Source organism: Ips typographus, linkage group LG3 (assembly GCF_016097725.1).
Source record: "Ips typographus isolate SLU linkage group LG3, UJ_Ityp_2.0, whole genome shotgun sequence".
Taxonomy (NCBI): Eukaryota; Metazoa; Arthropoda; class Insecta; order Coleoptera; family Curculionidae; genus Ips; species Ips typographus.
Window position 1 is genome coordinate 18,488,439 of NC_138424.1, and position 14,003 is coordinate 18,502,441.

The 14,003-nt window shown below is 35.5% G+C and overlaps 1 protein-coding gene across 2 annotated transcripts in view; it reads right to left on the minus strand.

The window, feature by feature from the left end:
• LOC145726112 (uncharacterized) overlaps positions 1-14,003 on the minus strand; it is a 134,741-nt gene that overhangs the window by 38,937 nt on the left and 81,801 nt on the right. For both annotated transcript variants that reach the window (XM_081975059.1, XM_081975058.1), the window contains exons 6-8: positions 8,319-8,540; positions 7,999-8,267; positions 4,023-7,853 (exon numbers count right to left, since the gene is read on the minus strand). In XM_081975059.1, the coding sequence (XP_081831185.1) occupies positions 4,023-7,853; positions 7,999-8,267; positions 8,319-8,540 (4,322 nt within the window). The remainder of the gene's footprint in view (positions 1-4,022; positions 7,854-7,998; positions 8,268-8,318; positions 8,541-14,003) is intronic.

The following is a 14,003-nucleotide window of genomic DNA, read 5'->3' on the forward strand; positions in this document are numbered from 1 at the left end:
ATGACGTGTATTTTATAATTTCGGCTTTTACAAAACACTCTAAACTGGATTTAGCAAATTTTCTTAGTTCAGACTGTATTTATTGTCACGTGACTGATTTTGCCAAATGTCAACTGGCTTTTACAGGGTTGCAAACTGAAACTTGCATCATCAACGTCACTAGACGTGTATTTTATAATTTCGGCTTTTACAAAACACTCTAAACTGGATTTAGCAAACTTTCTTAGTTCAAAGTGTTTTTATTGTCACGTGACTGTTTTTGTCAGATGTCAACTGGCTTTTACAGTGTTGCAAACTGAAAACTGTATCATCAACGTCACATGACGTGTATTTTATAATTTCGGCTTTTACAAAACACTCTAAACTGGATTTAGCAAATTTTCTTAGTTCAAACTGTTTTTATTTTCACGTGACTGTTTTTGTCAGATGTCAACTGGCTTTTACAGTGTTGCAAACTGAAAACTGCATCATCAACGTCACACGACGTGTATTTTATAATTTTGGGTTTTACAAAACACTCTAAATTGGATTTAGCAAATTTTCTTAGTTCAAACTGTTTTTATTGTCACGTGACTGTTTTTCTCAGATGTCAACTGGCTTTTACAGTGTTGCAAACTGAAACTTGCATCATCAACGTCACTAGACGTGTATTTTATAATTTCGGCTTTTACAAAACACTCTAAACTGGATTTAGCAAACTTTCTTAGTTCAAAGTGTTTTTATTGTCACGTGACTGTTTTTGTCAGATGTCAACTGGCTTTTACAGTGTTGCAAACTGAAAACTGCATCATCAACGTCACACGACGTGTATTTTATAATTTTGGGTTTTACAAAACACTCTAAATTGGATTTAGCAAATTTTCTTAGTTCAAACTGTTTTTATTTTCACGTGACTGTTTTTGTCAGATGTCAACTGGCTTTTACAGTGTTGCAAACTGAAAACTGCATCATCAACGTCACATGACGTGTATTTTATAATTTCGGCTTTTACAAAACACTCTAAATTGGATTTAACAAATTTTCTTAGTTCAGACTGTTTTTATTGTCACGTGACTGATTTTGTCAGATGTCAACTGGCTTTTACAGTGTTGCAAACAGAAAATTGCATCATCAACGTCACATGACGTGTATTTTATAATTTCGGCTTTTACAAAACACTCTAAACTGGATTTAGCAAATTTTCTTAGTTCAGACTGTATTTATTGTCACGTGACTGATTTTGCCAAATGTCAACTGGCTTTTACAGTGTTGAAAACTGAAAACTATATCATCAACGTCACATGACGTGTAATTTATAAATTCGTCTTTTACAAAACACTCTAAATTGGATTTAGCAAATTTTCTTAGTTTAAACTATTTTTATTGTCACGTGACTGATTTTGCCAAATGTCAACTGGCTTTTACAGTGTTGCAAACTGAGAACTGCATCATCAACGTCACACGACGTGTATTTTATAATGTCGGCTTTTACAAAACACTCTAAATTGGATTTAACAAATTTTCTTAGTTCAGACTGTTTTTATTGTCACGTGACTGATTTTGTCAGATGTCAACTCGCTTTTACAGTGTTGTAAACAGAAAATTGCATCATCAACGTCACATGACGTGTATTTTATAATTTCGGCTTTTACAAAACACTCTAAACTGGATTTAGCAAATTTTCTTAGTTCAAACTGTTTTTATTGTCACGTGACTGATTTTACTAGATGTCAACTGGCTTTTACAGTGTTGCAAACTGAAAATTGCATCATCAACGTCACATGACGTGTATTTTATAATTTCGGCTTTTACAAAACACTCTAAATTGGATTTAACAAATTTTCTTAGTTCAAACTGCTTTTATTGTCACGTGACTGATTTTGCCAAATGTCAACTGGCTTTTACAGTGTTGCAAACTGAAACTTGCATCATCAACGTCACTAGACGTGTATTTTATAATTTCGGCTTTTACAAAACACTCTAAACTGGATTTAGCAAATTTTCTTAGTTCAAACTGTTTTTATTGTCACGTGACTGTTTTTGCCAAATGTCAACTGGCTTTTACAGGGTTGCAAACTGAAAATTGCATCATCAACGTCACATGACGTGTATTTTATAATTTCGACTTTTACAAAACACTCTAAACTGGATTTAGCAAACTTTCTTAGTTCAAACTGTTTTTATTGTCACGTGACTGATTTTGTCAGATGTCAACTGGCTTTTACAGTGTTGCAAACTGAAAACTGCATCATCAACGTCACATGACGTGTATTTTATAATTTCGGCTTTTACAAAACACTCTAAATTGGATTTAACAAATTTTCTTAGTTCAGACTGTTTTTATTGTCACGTGACTGATTTTGTCAGATGTCAACTCGCTTTTACAGTGTTGTAAACAGAAAATTGCATCATCAACGTCACATGACGTGTATTTTATAATTTCGGCTTTTACAAAACACTCTAAACTGGATTTAGCAAATTTTCTTAGTTCAAACTGTTTTTATTGTCACGTGACTGATTTTGCCAAATGTCAACTGGCTTTTACAGTGTTGCAAACTGAAAATTGCATCATCAACGTCACATGACGTGTAATTTATAAATTCGGCTTTTACAAAACACTCTAAACTGGATTTAACAAATTTTCTTAGTTCAAACTGTTTTTATTGTCACGTGACTGATTTTGCCAAATGTCAACTGGCTTTGACAGTGTTGCAAACTGAAAACTGCATCATCAACGTCACATGACGTGTAATTTATAATTTCGACTTTTACAAAATACTCTAAATTGGATTTAGCAAATTTTCTTAGTTCAAACTGTCTTTATTGTCACGTGACTGTTTTTGTCAAATGTCAACTGGCTTTTACAGTGTTGCAAACTGAAACTTGCATCATCAACGTCACATGACGTGAATTTTATAATTTCGGCTTTTACAAAACACTCTAAATTGGATTTAGCAAATTTTCTTAGTTTACACTGTTTTTATTGTCACGTGACTGTTTTTGTCAGATGTCAACTGGCTTTTACAGTGTTGCAAACTGAAAATTGCATCATCAACGTCACATGACGTGTATTTTATAATTTCGGCTATTACAAAACACTCTAAATTGGATTTAGCAAATTTTCTTAGTTTACACTGTTTTTATTGTCACGTGACTGTTTTTGTCAGATGTCAACTGGCTTTTACAGTGTTGCAAACTGAAAATTGCATCATCAACGTCACATGACGTGTATTTTATAATTTCGGCTTTTACAAAACACTCTAAATTGGATTTAACAAATTTTCTTAGTTCAGACTGTTTTTATTGTCACGTGACTGATTTTGTCAGATGTCAACTCGCTTTTACAGTGTTGTAAACAGAAAATTGCATCATCAACGTCACATGACGTGTATTTTATAATTTCGGCTTGTACAACACTCGAAATTGGAAGTTTAAAATCATGTTTTTTCTCTCAAGTCACGTGAATTCTTTTAAGGTGAAAACGGCCACGTGACGTATTTCAATCTTGAAATTTAACTTATTTATTAACGTCAAAACGAAACCTTAAAGGTCGTAACTTTTTCTAATGTAAAAATAGTCACGTGACAGTTCTAAATGAGATAAACTGTCTAAATCGTCTTGACGAAGAGAGCGAATACCTGGAGCATGTTATGAAAAACAAAAACCGAAACTCCATACTACAAACAGTATAAGCTGTAATACAAGGGAAAGCAAAGCCCAAAATAGTTCTCGGAAGGAGAATAATCTCATGGTTGCAGAAAATGGGAAAAGTTCAGCAGAACTACTTTGGGCTGCTACAAAATCAACCAAAATTTTGAAAACATGGTTTGTTTGGCAACACCAGTTAGGAAATTCGCAGGATGTCCCCAACTGTTGCCGCTTCTAATTGCGCCCAAATGAAAATACCTACCTACTATGGTGCCAAATGGCCTTTGATACCAAAAGATATTTTAGGACCAGATGAGAAAGATGACAACTGTTTTACAAACTGTTAATAGTGGGTTTTTCTCACCTAAATAACAAAAACCATCAAAAATACTTACGTGTTTGCGTTTTGCTTGCCAGTAAGAGTTGCGACTGTGAATAACTTTGCCACTCGGTGTTTCCTTCTTGTCCTTAACGTCCTCTGACTCTTCGCGAGACGTTTTCAACTCGAAATTACTCCGATTGTCCACTACTGTCTTCTTCCAACTGCCGTAAGCACGGCCCGTAACGGCGGCAGTATTTTTGCAGCAGTGCTCAATCACTTTGTCTGCAAACGTTTCGAAAGCATAGTTGCTGATTGAGGTATTTGCCAATTTTTCTTCGACTAGCTGTGGTTGGTCTGGTTCGGGAAGGTTTCCTCTAATTTTTTTAATTGTCTCTTCAAGCGTGTCTCTTTTTCGCTTCTGGCTTCGCAAGTTTGGGCGATTTTGCTGATTTTCCACTGTTTTATTTGATTCTTTGCCGGTGGTGTTTTTCAGTATCAAAGTTTCTTCAGAAATATGCAATTTTGAAGTGGAAGCTGCTGGACTTTCGAGCTCAGCATGCTCTTTTGCAGCTGAATCAATTTTCGTTGAAACAACTTCAGTCTCATCACTCGCAGTCATTTTATCTCCAGTTTGATCAGCAGTCTCAGGATATTTGTGGTTTGTTGTTGGTGCGTTGGATACAATCATTTTATCAGAATCTTGCAGAAATTGGGTTATTTCAACAGATGCTTTTGAATTTAAAACATTTACAGCAATGTCTTCGTTAGAATTGACAGTTTGATTATTGATTTCACCTTGGTCAAAAACTTCATTGTTGGAACGTTGTTTAAATGATGGAGTCTCATTTACTACTGTCTTCTCTAGAATTAGAGTTTGTTCGTCAAATTCCATTACACCGTCAGTTTGATTTGAAGATTGAGACAGATCTTCTTTTGTGGATAATTTTGGAAGATCCTGTCCAGGTTCTTTATTCAGTTGAGATTTTTCCGAATCATTTAAGTAAATAGTTTCTTCATCTGTATCAGTGGCTTCTACGGCAACATTTGCACTGAACATTTTGGCTTCTACTTGGTGAAACATTTTGTTGTTTAAAGTATTTTCTCCAGTTTCTGATGAAACTATTTGACAGGCAATTTCTCTAACTGTTTTCTCCATTACATTGCCTACTTCATTTAAAGCTAGAGAATCTTCATTTGGTGTTGAAATTGGAAGATCCAGTTCAGATTGTTCGTTAAAGAGAGATTTCCCATCTGATCCACTTATGAAATCAGTTCCTTTGTCTGTATCGTTGGCTTTGACCTCAAGAGGTAAAACTAAGTTGTTCTTTAAAACATTTTCTGATAAAGATTGACAGTCGTTAACGGACAGTTTTGGACAGTTAATATCTTCAACTGTTTCCCCAATTACATTGCCTACTTCATTGAAAGCTAGAGAATCCTTATTTGGTGTTGAAATTGGAAGATCCAGTCCAGATTGTTCGATAAAGAGAGATTTCCCATCCGATCCACTTATGAAATCAGTTCTTTTGTCTGTATCGTTGGCTTTGACAGCAAGAGGTAAAACTAAGTTGTTCTTTAAAACATTTTCTGATAAAGATTCGTTAATAGTTTCATTGACTGCTGGCTCCAGTTTTTGACTGCTAATATCTTCAACTGTTTCCTCGATTACTTCATTTAAAGCTAGAGGGTCTTCATTTGGTGTTGAAATTGGAAGATCCAGTTCAGATTCTTCTATAAAGAGAGATTTCTCATTCGATCCACTTACAAGATCTATTTCTTTGTCTGTATCATTGGCTTTGACAGCAACATTTTCACTAATGAATATGACTTCAACTTGGGGAAGAATTTCGTTGTTATGTAAAATATTTTCACTAGATTGACGGTCGTTGATAGGGTCATTTACTTTATCTGTCTCTTCCGGAAGTAAAGCTTCCTTGTCAAGTTCCATTTCTTCATTAAAGGTTTGTGGAAAATCTTTTTCAGTTTTCTTAGGAGAAGAACATGGAGAATCCGGTCCAGGTTCTTCCATAAGTTGGGATGTTACATCCAATCCATTTAAGCAGTTGTTTTTAACTGCATCACTGGTTACTACAGTACCATTTAGACATACGGCTTTGGTTTGGGGATGGTCAACAGTTTTATTTACTGTTGGTTCGCGTGTTTGAGAGTCTGTTTCTTTGTCAAGCTCCATTTCTTCGTCAACTTCAACTAAAGTTTGTGAAAGATGTTGTTCACAATTCTTACTGGATGAATTATGGAGGACTGTTTCAGGTTCTTCCAATCCAGTTAATACGTCCATCTTCTGAACTGCATCACTGGCTTTGGAAGTTTCTAGATCGTTATTGTCATTAAAAGTATTTTCAGCAGTTTCCAGTATAGTTTGAGGTTCGTTAATAGTTTCAGTAATTTTATTGTCAGTTTCTTCAACTGTCACCTGTGTAACATTCGTAGACAGTTGCCCTTCCTTTTCAAGTTTGCTACACTCTTTTGTAACTTGTATAAATTGGGATTTTTCAGCTAAAGTGTTTACGGTTTCATTTGAGTCAGTTTGTGTTTTAATTTCAGCTTGAATTTGGTCGTTTTCTGACAGATCAGTTTTTGCTAAAGGTTTGTACCAAATTGAATTATTTATCGTTCCACTGGATAATGCATTTTCCTTAACATCCTCTTCTACCGCTATGGAATGGTCTCTGGCAACTTTGTTTGTGATTAAAACTGAAGGTTTAAAGCTATATTTGGAAGCGGAAGTTGGAAGGGCCAAGCTAGAATTACTGTTTTCTTCACAGCCAATTTCGGTAACTGTTGGTTCTGGATCTTGACAGATCTGGAAATTTGACAGATCTTTCATAGATTCTCTTACAACTGTCTCCTCAGTCTTTGTAGAGTTAATTTCGTAGTTGTCAGTCTTGAAAGTTTGAACAGCTGGTGGAACTAAAACTGGATCATTTGACAAGTTTTCACCAGTTTCTTTTGGTGAATCTTTCACGGTTTTTGGTGGTTTGTCACTTAGAAGTTCTTCTAGCATTTGAAAAAGTTCTTCAATGCTTTCCGTTGGTTTTAAACTATCATCAGTACAAATAGGTTCTTTACAAAGCTTGGTAGAGTCGTTTATTATGTCAACCTTCTTTTTTATTACTGGGGCATTATCATTCTTGATGTCAGATTGACTTTTTGATGTTTTGGTAGTTACAATCAAAGTTTTTTCTGTGTTTGAATAGTTCACTGCTGCAACACTCTTAAAACCACTTATTATTTCAACTGCATCTTTAATTGAAGCATTCTTGACAATCGGTAAAGACTGAGAATCCTTGCCAATTCCTCCCTTAGTCAAACAAAAAGGCAATTTTTCTGGTTTTCCACTGATAGTTTTACTGAAATTGTTGGTCGAAACGTTCGCCCGTCTCTGAATACTAACTTCAGGCAGGCATAAGATTGTCTTGGCTGTAGTGGAAACTTCTTGAGACTCACCGCTAGTTATAGTACAACATTTTTGTTTGCCACCTTTCAACACCAACTCTGCATGATTTAAACTGTCTGTTTTAACACTCAGAAAGGCATTTTTTACAGTAGTATTCTCTTTCTTGGCGGTTTCCACTTTCTTCTTGTTGTCGTAAGTTTTTGTTTTTTTATTCAAGGGTTTCAAAATATTAGGTAGGCTAAATTTTTTGTCTTCGGTTACAGAAGTTACGTTAATGTTCTCGTTTTCATTAGGCTTTGAATCGTTTAGGTGATGTTGTAAAACACTGTCTTTTTGAGTAATGGTATTACTAGCTGTAGCAGTTTTAGTTCCTTTAACTCGTATTGTATGTACTTCAGCAATCGGTTTAGTTCTTTGACATGTCAAGCTATCTAGGCGACTTTTTTGCATGATTATATATTTTCTAGGTGGTTTCTTGGTGGATTTCTGAAACCCAATGAAATCTGTAAGCTAAGCGAAAAGGATTGTTTTCCTAATGTAATGACTAAACCACATTAGAAGAAAACATTTTTATTTTGAACCTTACTATGGTAGACACTGAGGTAGTAACTGAATAAAATACTAAACCTACCTTTTCAATTAAAAGATCGTTTTGCTTTGTACTTTTTCGGGGCGATACTTTCTTACTCCCGCGTTTATTCTCCGTGTCTGCTTTATCATTAATCTTGACGCAGTCAAGTGTTTGAGAATGTAAGACCGGACTAGTCTGGACTACAACACTTTTTCCAGCTTTCACTCCCCCTTTCCGGCTCTTCTTGGCTAGTTCAACTTTATTAGCCCCTTCTCGTTTTATCTGGTCTTGCAGTGAAAACCACCTGACTTTGTCACTGATAACGCGGTCTAAACCAGTCAAGGCTTAGTAGGTTGCAATTTAATTGGTACAAAACTTACCAGCTTCTACTAATTGACTGTTCCGAAGCTCATCTAGGGAAACGGTCTGTCCGTGGGCGATTGCCGTGTACTTTTCCGCACCCAAATGGAGTTTCAGTTCTTCTTCCAAATAGTCACCGCAAAGTTGGTTGACTTCCTTCATAACGTTAGTGGTTAGGAAAGCTACGCTCTGCGCGCTAAGACCGTTAATGATTTCTCCTATTTGATTGGCCTGGTCAGCTTCTGAAAATTGTGTCAGTTTGATCAATTTCATTTAAATATACAAATGCGAAAAGATGGACACTTGCTAAAAGAGTTTAAAGCAACATACAGGAAGCTATTACAAGTTTTTAAGAAATAATAGGCTATTCTATACCTTTTCAACCTTTAGTACGGACTTTTTTGAATCAATTTACAGAATGAAGATATTTTGAAAACAACATGTTCTTAAATTCTTATACAGAATGTCAAATATTCAAAATACTTAGTTTGAAACAGCAAACATTACTTAGAAATATTCATAAGGAATTATATGGTTCTTGGTGTTAGGGAGTAGTAAATTATTAGAAATTATTTATATTATACTAATACAATTCGAGTTATAAAATAATTAACTTTATCATAAAATATAGATTTTCTGGAAAAGTAAATGTGGCAGAATGTGAATTTATATTCAATTATTGTTTTTTCTGATTATTGGATACGCTCGTAGAAAAAATGATGTTCCTATCACGTGCGGTAAGTGCCTTCTCCGCACTCGACTGATGCCCAAACTCGCTACCCTCGGTTGGGCAACTTCAGTCAGCGTGCGGGAAAGTATCACTTTCCACACTTTTAACTATTACCTAACAAGTGCGAAAAGTAGTATTTTCATGCACGAAAGTGCAGTTGCCTGAACACTGCAAAACCGAGTTCGGGCAAGCAGTTAAAGAGCGGTAAAAACGCTTTCCGCATGCGTTAGGTTAAATTTTAATTTTCAATAAATTAAACAAACATTTGTAGTTCGGTCTACCGTGTTAGTAATACAGAGTGTCAAAATGACAGTTAAACTTTGGTTTACTTCCAACAATTTAACTTCTTCACTATTTCCATTATTAGTGCTTTGTGGTAGATTTTTTTGATCAGAAAATTAAATTGATTCAGTATGTTTATTTGTATAGCTTCTCAAATTCTCTTTTCATCACCCTGTATAGAAATGTCACATGTTAAAGCTATTTATTGGGTAGTAGTTTAAAAATTGAAGAATTTGACAGTTTTCATTTTAACAGACCCTAAGTAACTTTGATAGTTACAGGGTGCGTAACTATATCGCTATGTAGCTTTATAGATTCTGTTATTACCAGTCTGTAAAGTTCTATAAAAAATTAAAAAAAAAATATATTTTTGTTGATAAATTAGATTGAAATAAACTGAATAATAGATATGACATTTTCCATTTTAATAGTGCCTAAATCGGCCATTTTGGTAGTTACAAAAATCAAATATACAATATATTTTTTTTAAATAAAATGAGTGCGGAAAAGTAACTTTACCACATCCCGAGTAGGAAAATAATTAAACTTAACCAGTGTGGAAAGTGGTACTTTCCTGTACGAGACTGCAGTTGCCCAAAAAAATGTTGTACCTATCACATATAGGAAAGCGCCTTTCCCGCTCCTTAACTGCTTGCCCAAACGAGAAAGTACCACTTTCCGCACATGTTAGGTAAATAACTATTATTTGAAAAACTATACATTGATCATTCCAGCGTTGCCAGACCTAAATAAAATCAGTGACAACCACGGATTTTGGTTTGGCAGCCCTAGTAATTGATATCATAATTTTTCGTTTCTGCAACTGACTTTTTTGAAAGTTTCTCTTTAAATTTTGTTGTTTTCGAGATATTTGTTGGGTTTATAAAATAACCTGTTGTAACAGTGGCAACATTGTACAGGTTGACAAGCAACGCCACCTAAAATTAATTGACGTTCGAAGGTTCTAGAATACGTGTGTCGGTCGGTCGGTTGTATTACAATAATGTTCACTTCTCTTTTAGTATTAATACAAGTTTATTAGTTAGTTAAATAAACGTGTTTTACTGTCCAAGATCCAACCACCCCAATAGGTTATGGGCCCAGAGTGGTTTGGACAGTGAAGTAAAAGAAAAAGTGAAGCAACCCGTGTGTCGGACGTATCGATCGATAAAATAAAAAAGGCGTCAATAAAAGCTTGAGGCAGCAAAGGATCGTGAATCAACTCAACGGATCGAGAAGAGAAGTTGAGGTTAAAACTAGTTGGACCTGATTTTCTGAAGAAGAATCCATTAAGATGAGTAACGTCGATCTGGGAAATATTGCTCAAATAGCTAAATTTGAAGGCAAAAATTATCAACAGTGGAAATTCCAAGTTAAGTGCGCCCTACGAGCTAAAGGCCTGTATGGAATTGCAGATGGCAGTACCCCGAAACCAGAAGTATTTGCAGAGGGTGAGTTGTGGAATAAAAAAGATGCTCAGGCAATGTGTATAATAACTGCAGCAATGGGGCTAAATCAAATTTCACTAATAGAAAACTGTGAGACCAGTAAACAAGTTTTAGACAAGTTAAACTCGATCTATGACGTAAAAACGGAGACAAATAAAATGTTGGTACACGAACAATTTTATCAGTACAAAATGCTACCCACAGATTCAATGGCTCAGCATATTTCAAAGGTTGAAAATCTAGCAATGCAAATTAAAAATTCAGGAGACCAGTTGAGTGACACTGCTGTTATTACAAAAATAATGAGCACTCTTCCACCAAAATATGGTCCATTCCGACAAGCTTGGTTGTCTATGGATGAAGCTAGACAGACTATTGAAAACTTGACCTCGAGATTACTTGATGAAGAAAGAAATTTAAGTACAAGCGAACATAATGAAGATTATGCTTTAGCTGCCACACAAATGAACAAGTTTGGCAATAGAAATTTTAGAAACACAGGGCCTCCACAAAGAAAACCGTCAACAAATGTGAAGTGTTATAATTGTGGAAAAAGGGGACATTTTGCAAAGGATTGCCGATGTCCGAAAAGGCAACAATTAGGAGGTAACACTCATAGAAGCAGCAGCGGTGGACAAAATGACAATGAACGAGAGCGCGGGACAGTTTTTCCTGGATCTGGATATAGTGGACATGAAAGTGGTCGAGCTAGACATCAAAGTGGAAGTGGTAACTCTGGCAACACTGCAAATGGAAGAGCTTTCAACATTGAAGACAGTGATGACAGTGTGCCTGAAGTTGACATTGACTGTAGTGACATTTGGATTTTAGACAGTGGCGCTAGTAGACACATGTGTCACTCGGAAAGTATGTTTACATCAGTTCGAAAAGTTCAAAACTTATTCGTAAAACTCGGCGATAATAAAGAACTTCCAGTTCAAGGAATCGGAGAAATTTTGATAGAGAAGTTTGTAAATGGGACTTGGTGTAAAGGCGTTATGACAGACGTATGGCTTGTACCCGGCTTAAGGAGAAATCTGTTTTCAGAAGGTGCAGTAACAAATAAAGGTTTTACTATTTTTAAGGACAACCAGAAGGCCGAAATTTTTGAAAGTGGCCAAGTGGTGGCTACTGCAGTACCTTACGAAAACAACCTTTATAGAGTGTTGATTCGCCTACAGAACAAAAATGCAATTACTGAGGTAAATGTAGTTTCTACAGGGACTTTAAAACAATGGCATGAAAGACTCGGACATTTAAATATCAAGTACATTAAGGAACTATTCACAAAGAATCTTGTAAGTGGAATAAGTATAACAGACATAAATGACAATTTCTTTTGTGAAAGCTGTGTATATGCCAAGCAACACAAACTTAAATTCCAAAACACTGAAAAACATGTATCAAAACCAGGTGAGTTAATTTCCAGCGATGTCTGTGGACCGATGAGTGAAGATAGTATTGGAGGATCCAAATACTATGTTCTTTTTAAAGACAATTATACAGGCTACAGGTCAGTAAATTTTATTAGACATAAAAGTGATGTAACCCAATGTTTTAAGAACTTTATTTCCTTGTGCAACACTAAATTTGGGCACAAAGTTCAAAGAGTGCGTGTAGACAATGGGCGAGAATATGTAAATGAGTCACTAAAACAGTATTTATCTGAAAGTGGTATAGTTTTAGAAACTACAGGTATTTATACACCGGAGCAAAATGGTCGCTGTGAGAGAGACAACAGGACCATAATGGAGTCTGCAAGAGCTCTGTTATTTGACAAGGATTTGCCTAAAACTTTATGGGCAGAAGCAGTAAATACTTCTGTGTATTTGCTGAACCGGACACCTACAAAGCAGTCTGAAACCACTCCTTATGAACACTGGACTGGTAAAAGGCCTAACTTACAACACACCAAAGTTTTTGGTTGTGAAGCCTATTTGTTAACACCAGGCACTTTAAGAACCAAACTGGATAAGAAAAGCGAGAGGTATGTTTTTGTAGGTTATGAAGGGGATTCAACGAATTACAGGTTGTATGATCCTGTGACACATAAAATAAAAGTTTCTCGTCATGTTATTTTTAATGAAGATAGTGAATTTAAAACCCCAAGACAAAACTGTGTTCTACTTCCAATAGAAAATAACAGATCTGACAATTTAGATGCTCAAGATGACCTTGACCCAAACTATTTTGAGGAACCTGATATACAAGGACAAAATGACACTGACAATGAACAAGTATCACCTTACAACTTAAGAGTTAGAAAAGATATACATCCACCTGAATATTTGTGTCAAAACTTTGATCTTGACTTTTCTGAGATTAATTTTACAGAAATAAGTGTTCCTTCCAGTTACCAAGAAGCCATTAGTTGTCCAAATAAGCAGGAATGGAAGGCAGCCATACAAGAAGAACTACAAGCTTTGGAAGTCAACAAAACGTGGGAGTTAGTTAATTTGCCACCAAACAGAAGTACAATTGGGACGAAATGGGTTTTCCGAGTTAAGGAAGCTGAAAATGGTCACAAACCTCGTTTTAAGGCTCGCCTATGTGCAAAAGGGTTTAGTCAAGTAAAGGGTGTAGATTTTCAGGAGACTTTTTCCCCCACGACAAGGTATGACACACTAAGAGTACTTTTAGCCCTTTCAGCACAACAGAAAATGAAAATGAGGCAGTTCGATATCAAAACTGCTTTCCTTTACGGCATACTAAGTGAAGAATTGTATATAGACTTACCTGAGGGATTAAACAATAATAAACAAAAAGTGTGCAAACTAAATAAAGCCCTTTATGGCCTAAAACAAGCTCCTCGAGTATGGAATGAGACTTTCAAGGAATTTTGTCAAAGCATTGGTTTTTATCAATGTACTTCTGACAATTGTGTCTACATTAAGACTGACAGAAAAGTTTTTCTAGCATTATATGTTGATGATGGTCTTCTACTATCTGACAGTGATGAAGAATTGGACTTAGTGCTTGTTCAGTTACAGAAGAGGTTTCAAATTACCATAATTGAAGATCCAAAGTACTTTGTGGGCTTGCAAATTGAGCGACTTAAAGATGACTCAATATTCATCCATCAGTCAAAGTACATTCATCAAATTGTTCATAAATTTGGACAAGAAGATTCAAATCCTGTCTCGGTACCTGCAGATCCTAATTCCAGTTTAAGCAAGGATCTTGGCAAACCAATAGAAAATATTCCTTATAGAGAAGCAGTAGGATCACTGATGTTTTTGGCAATT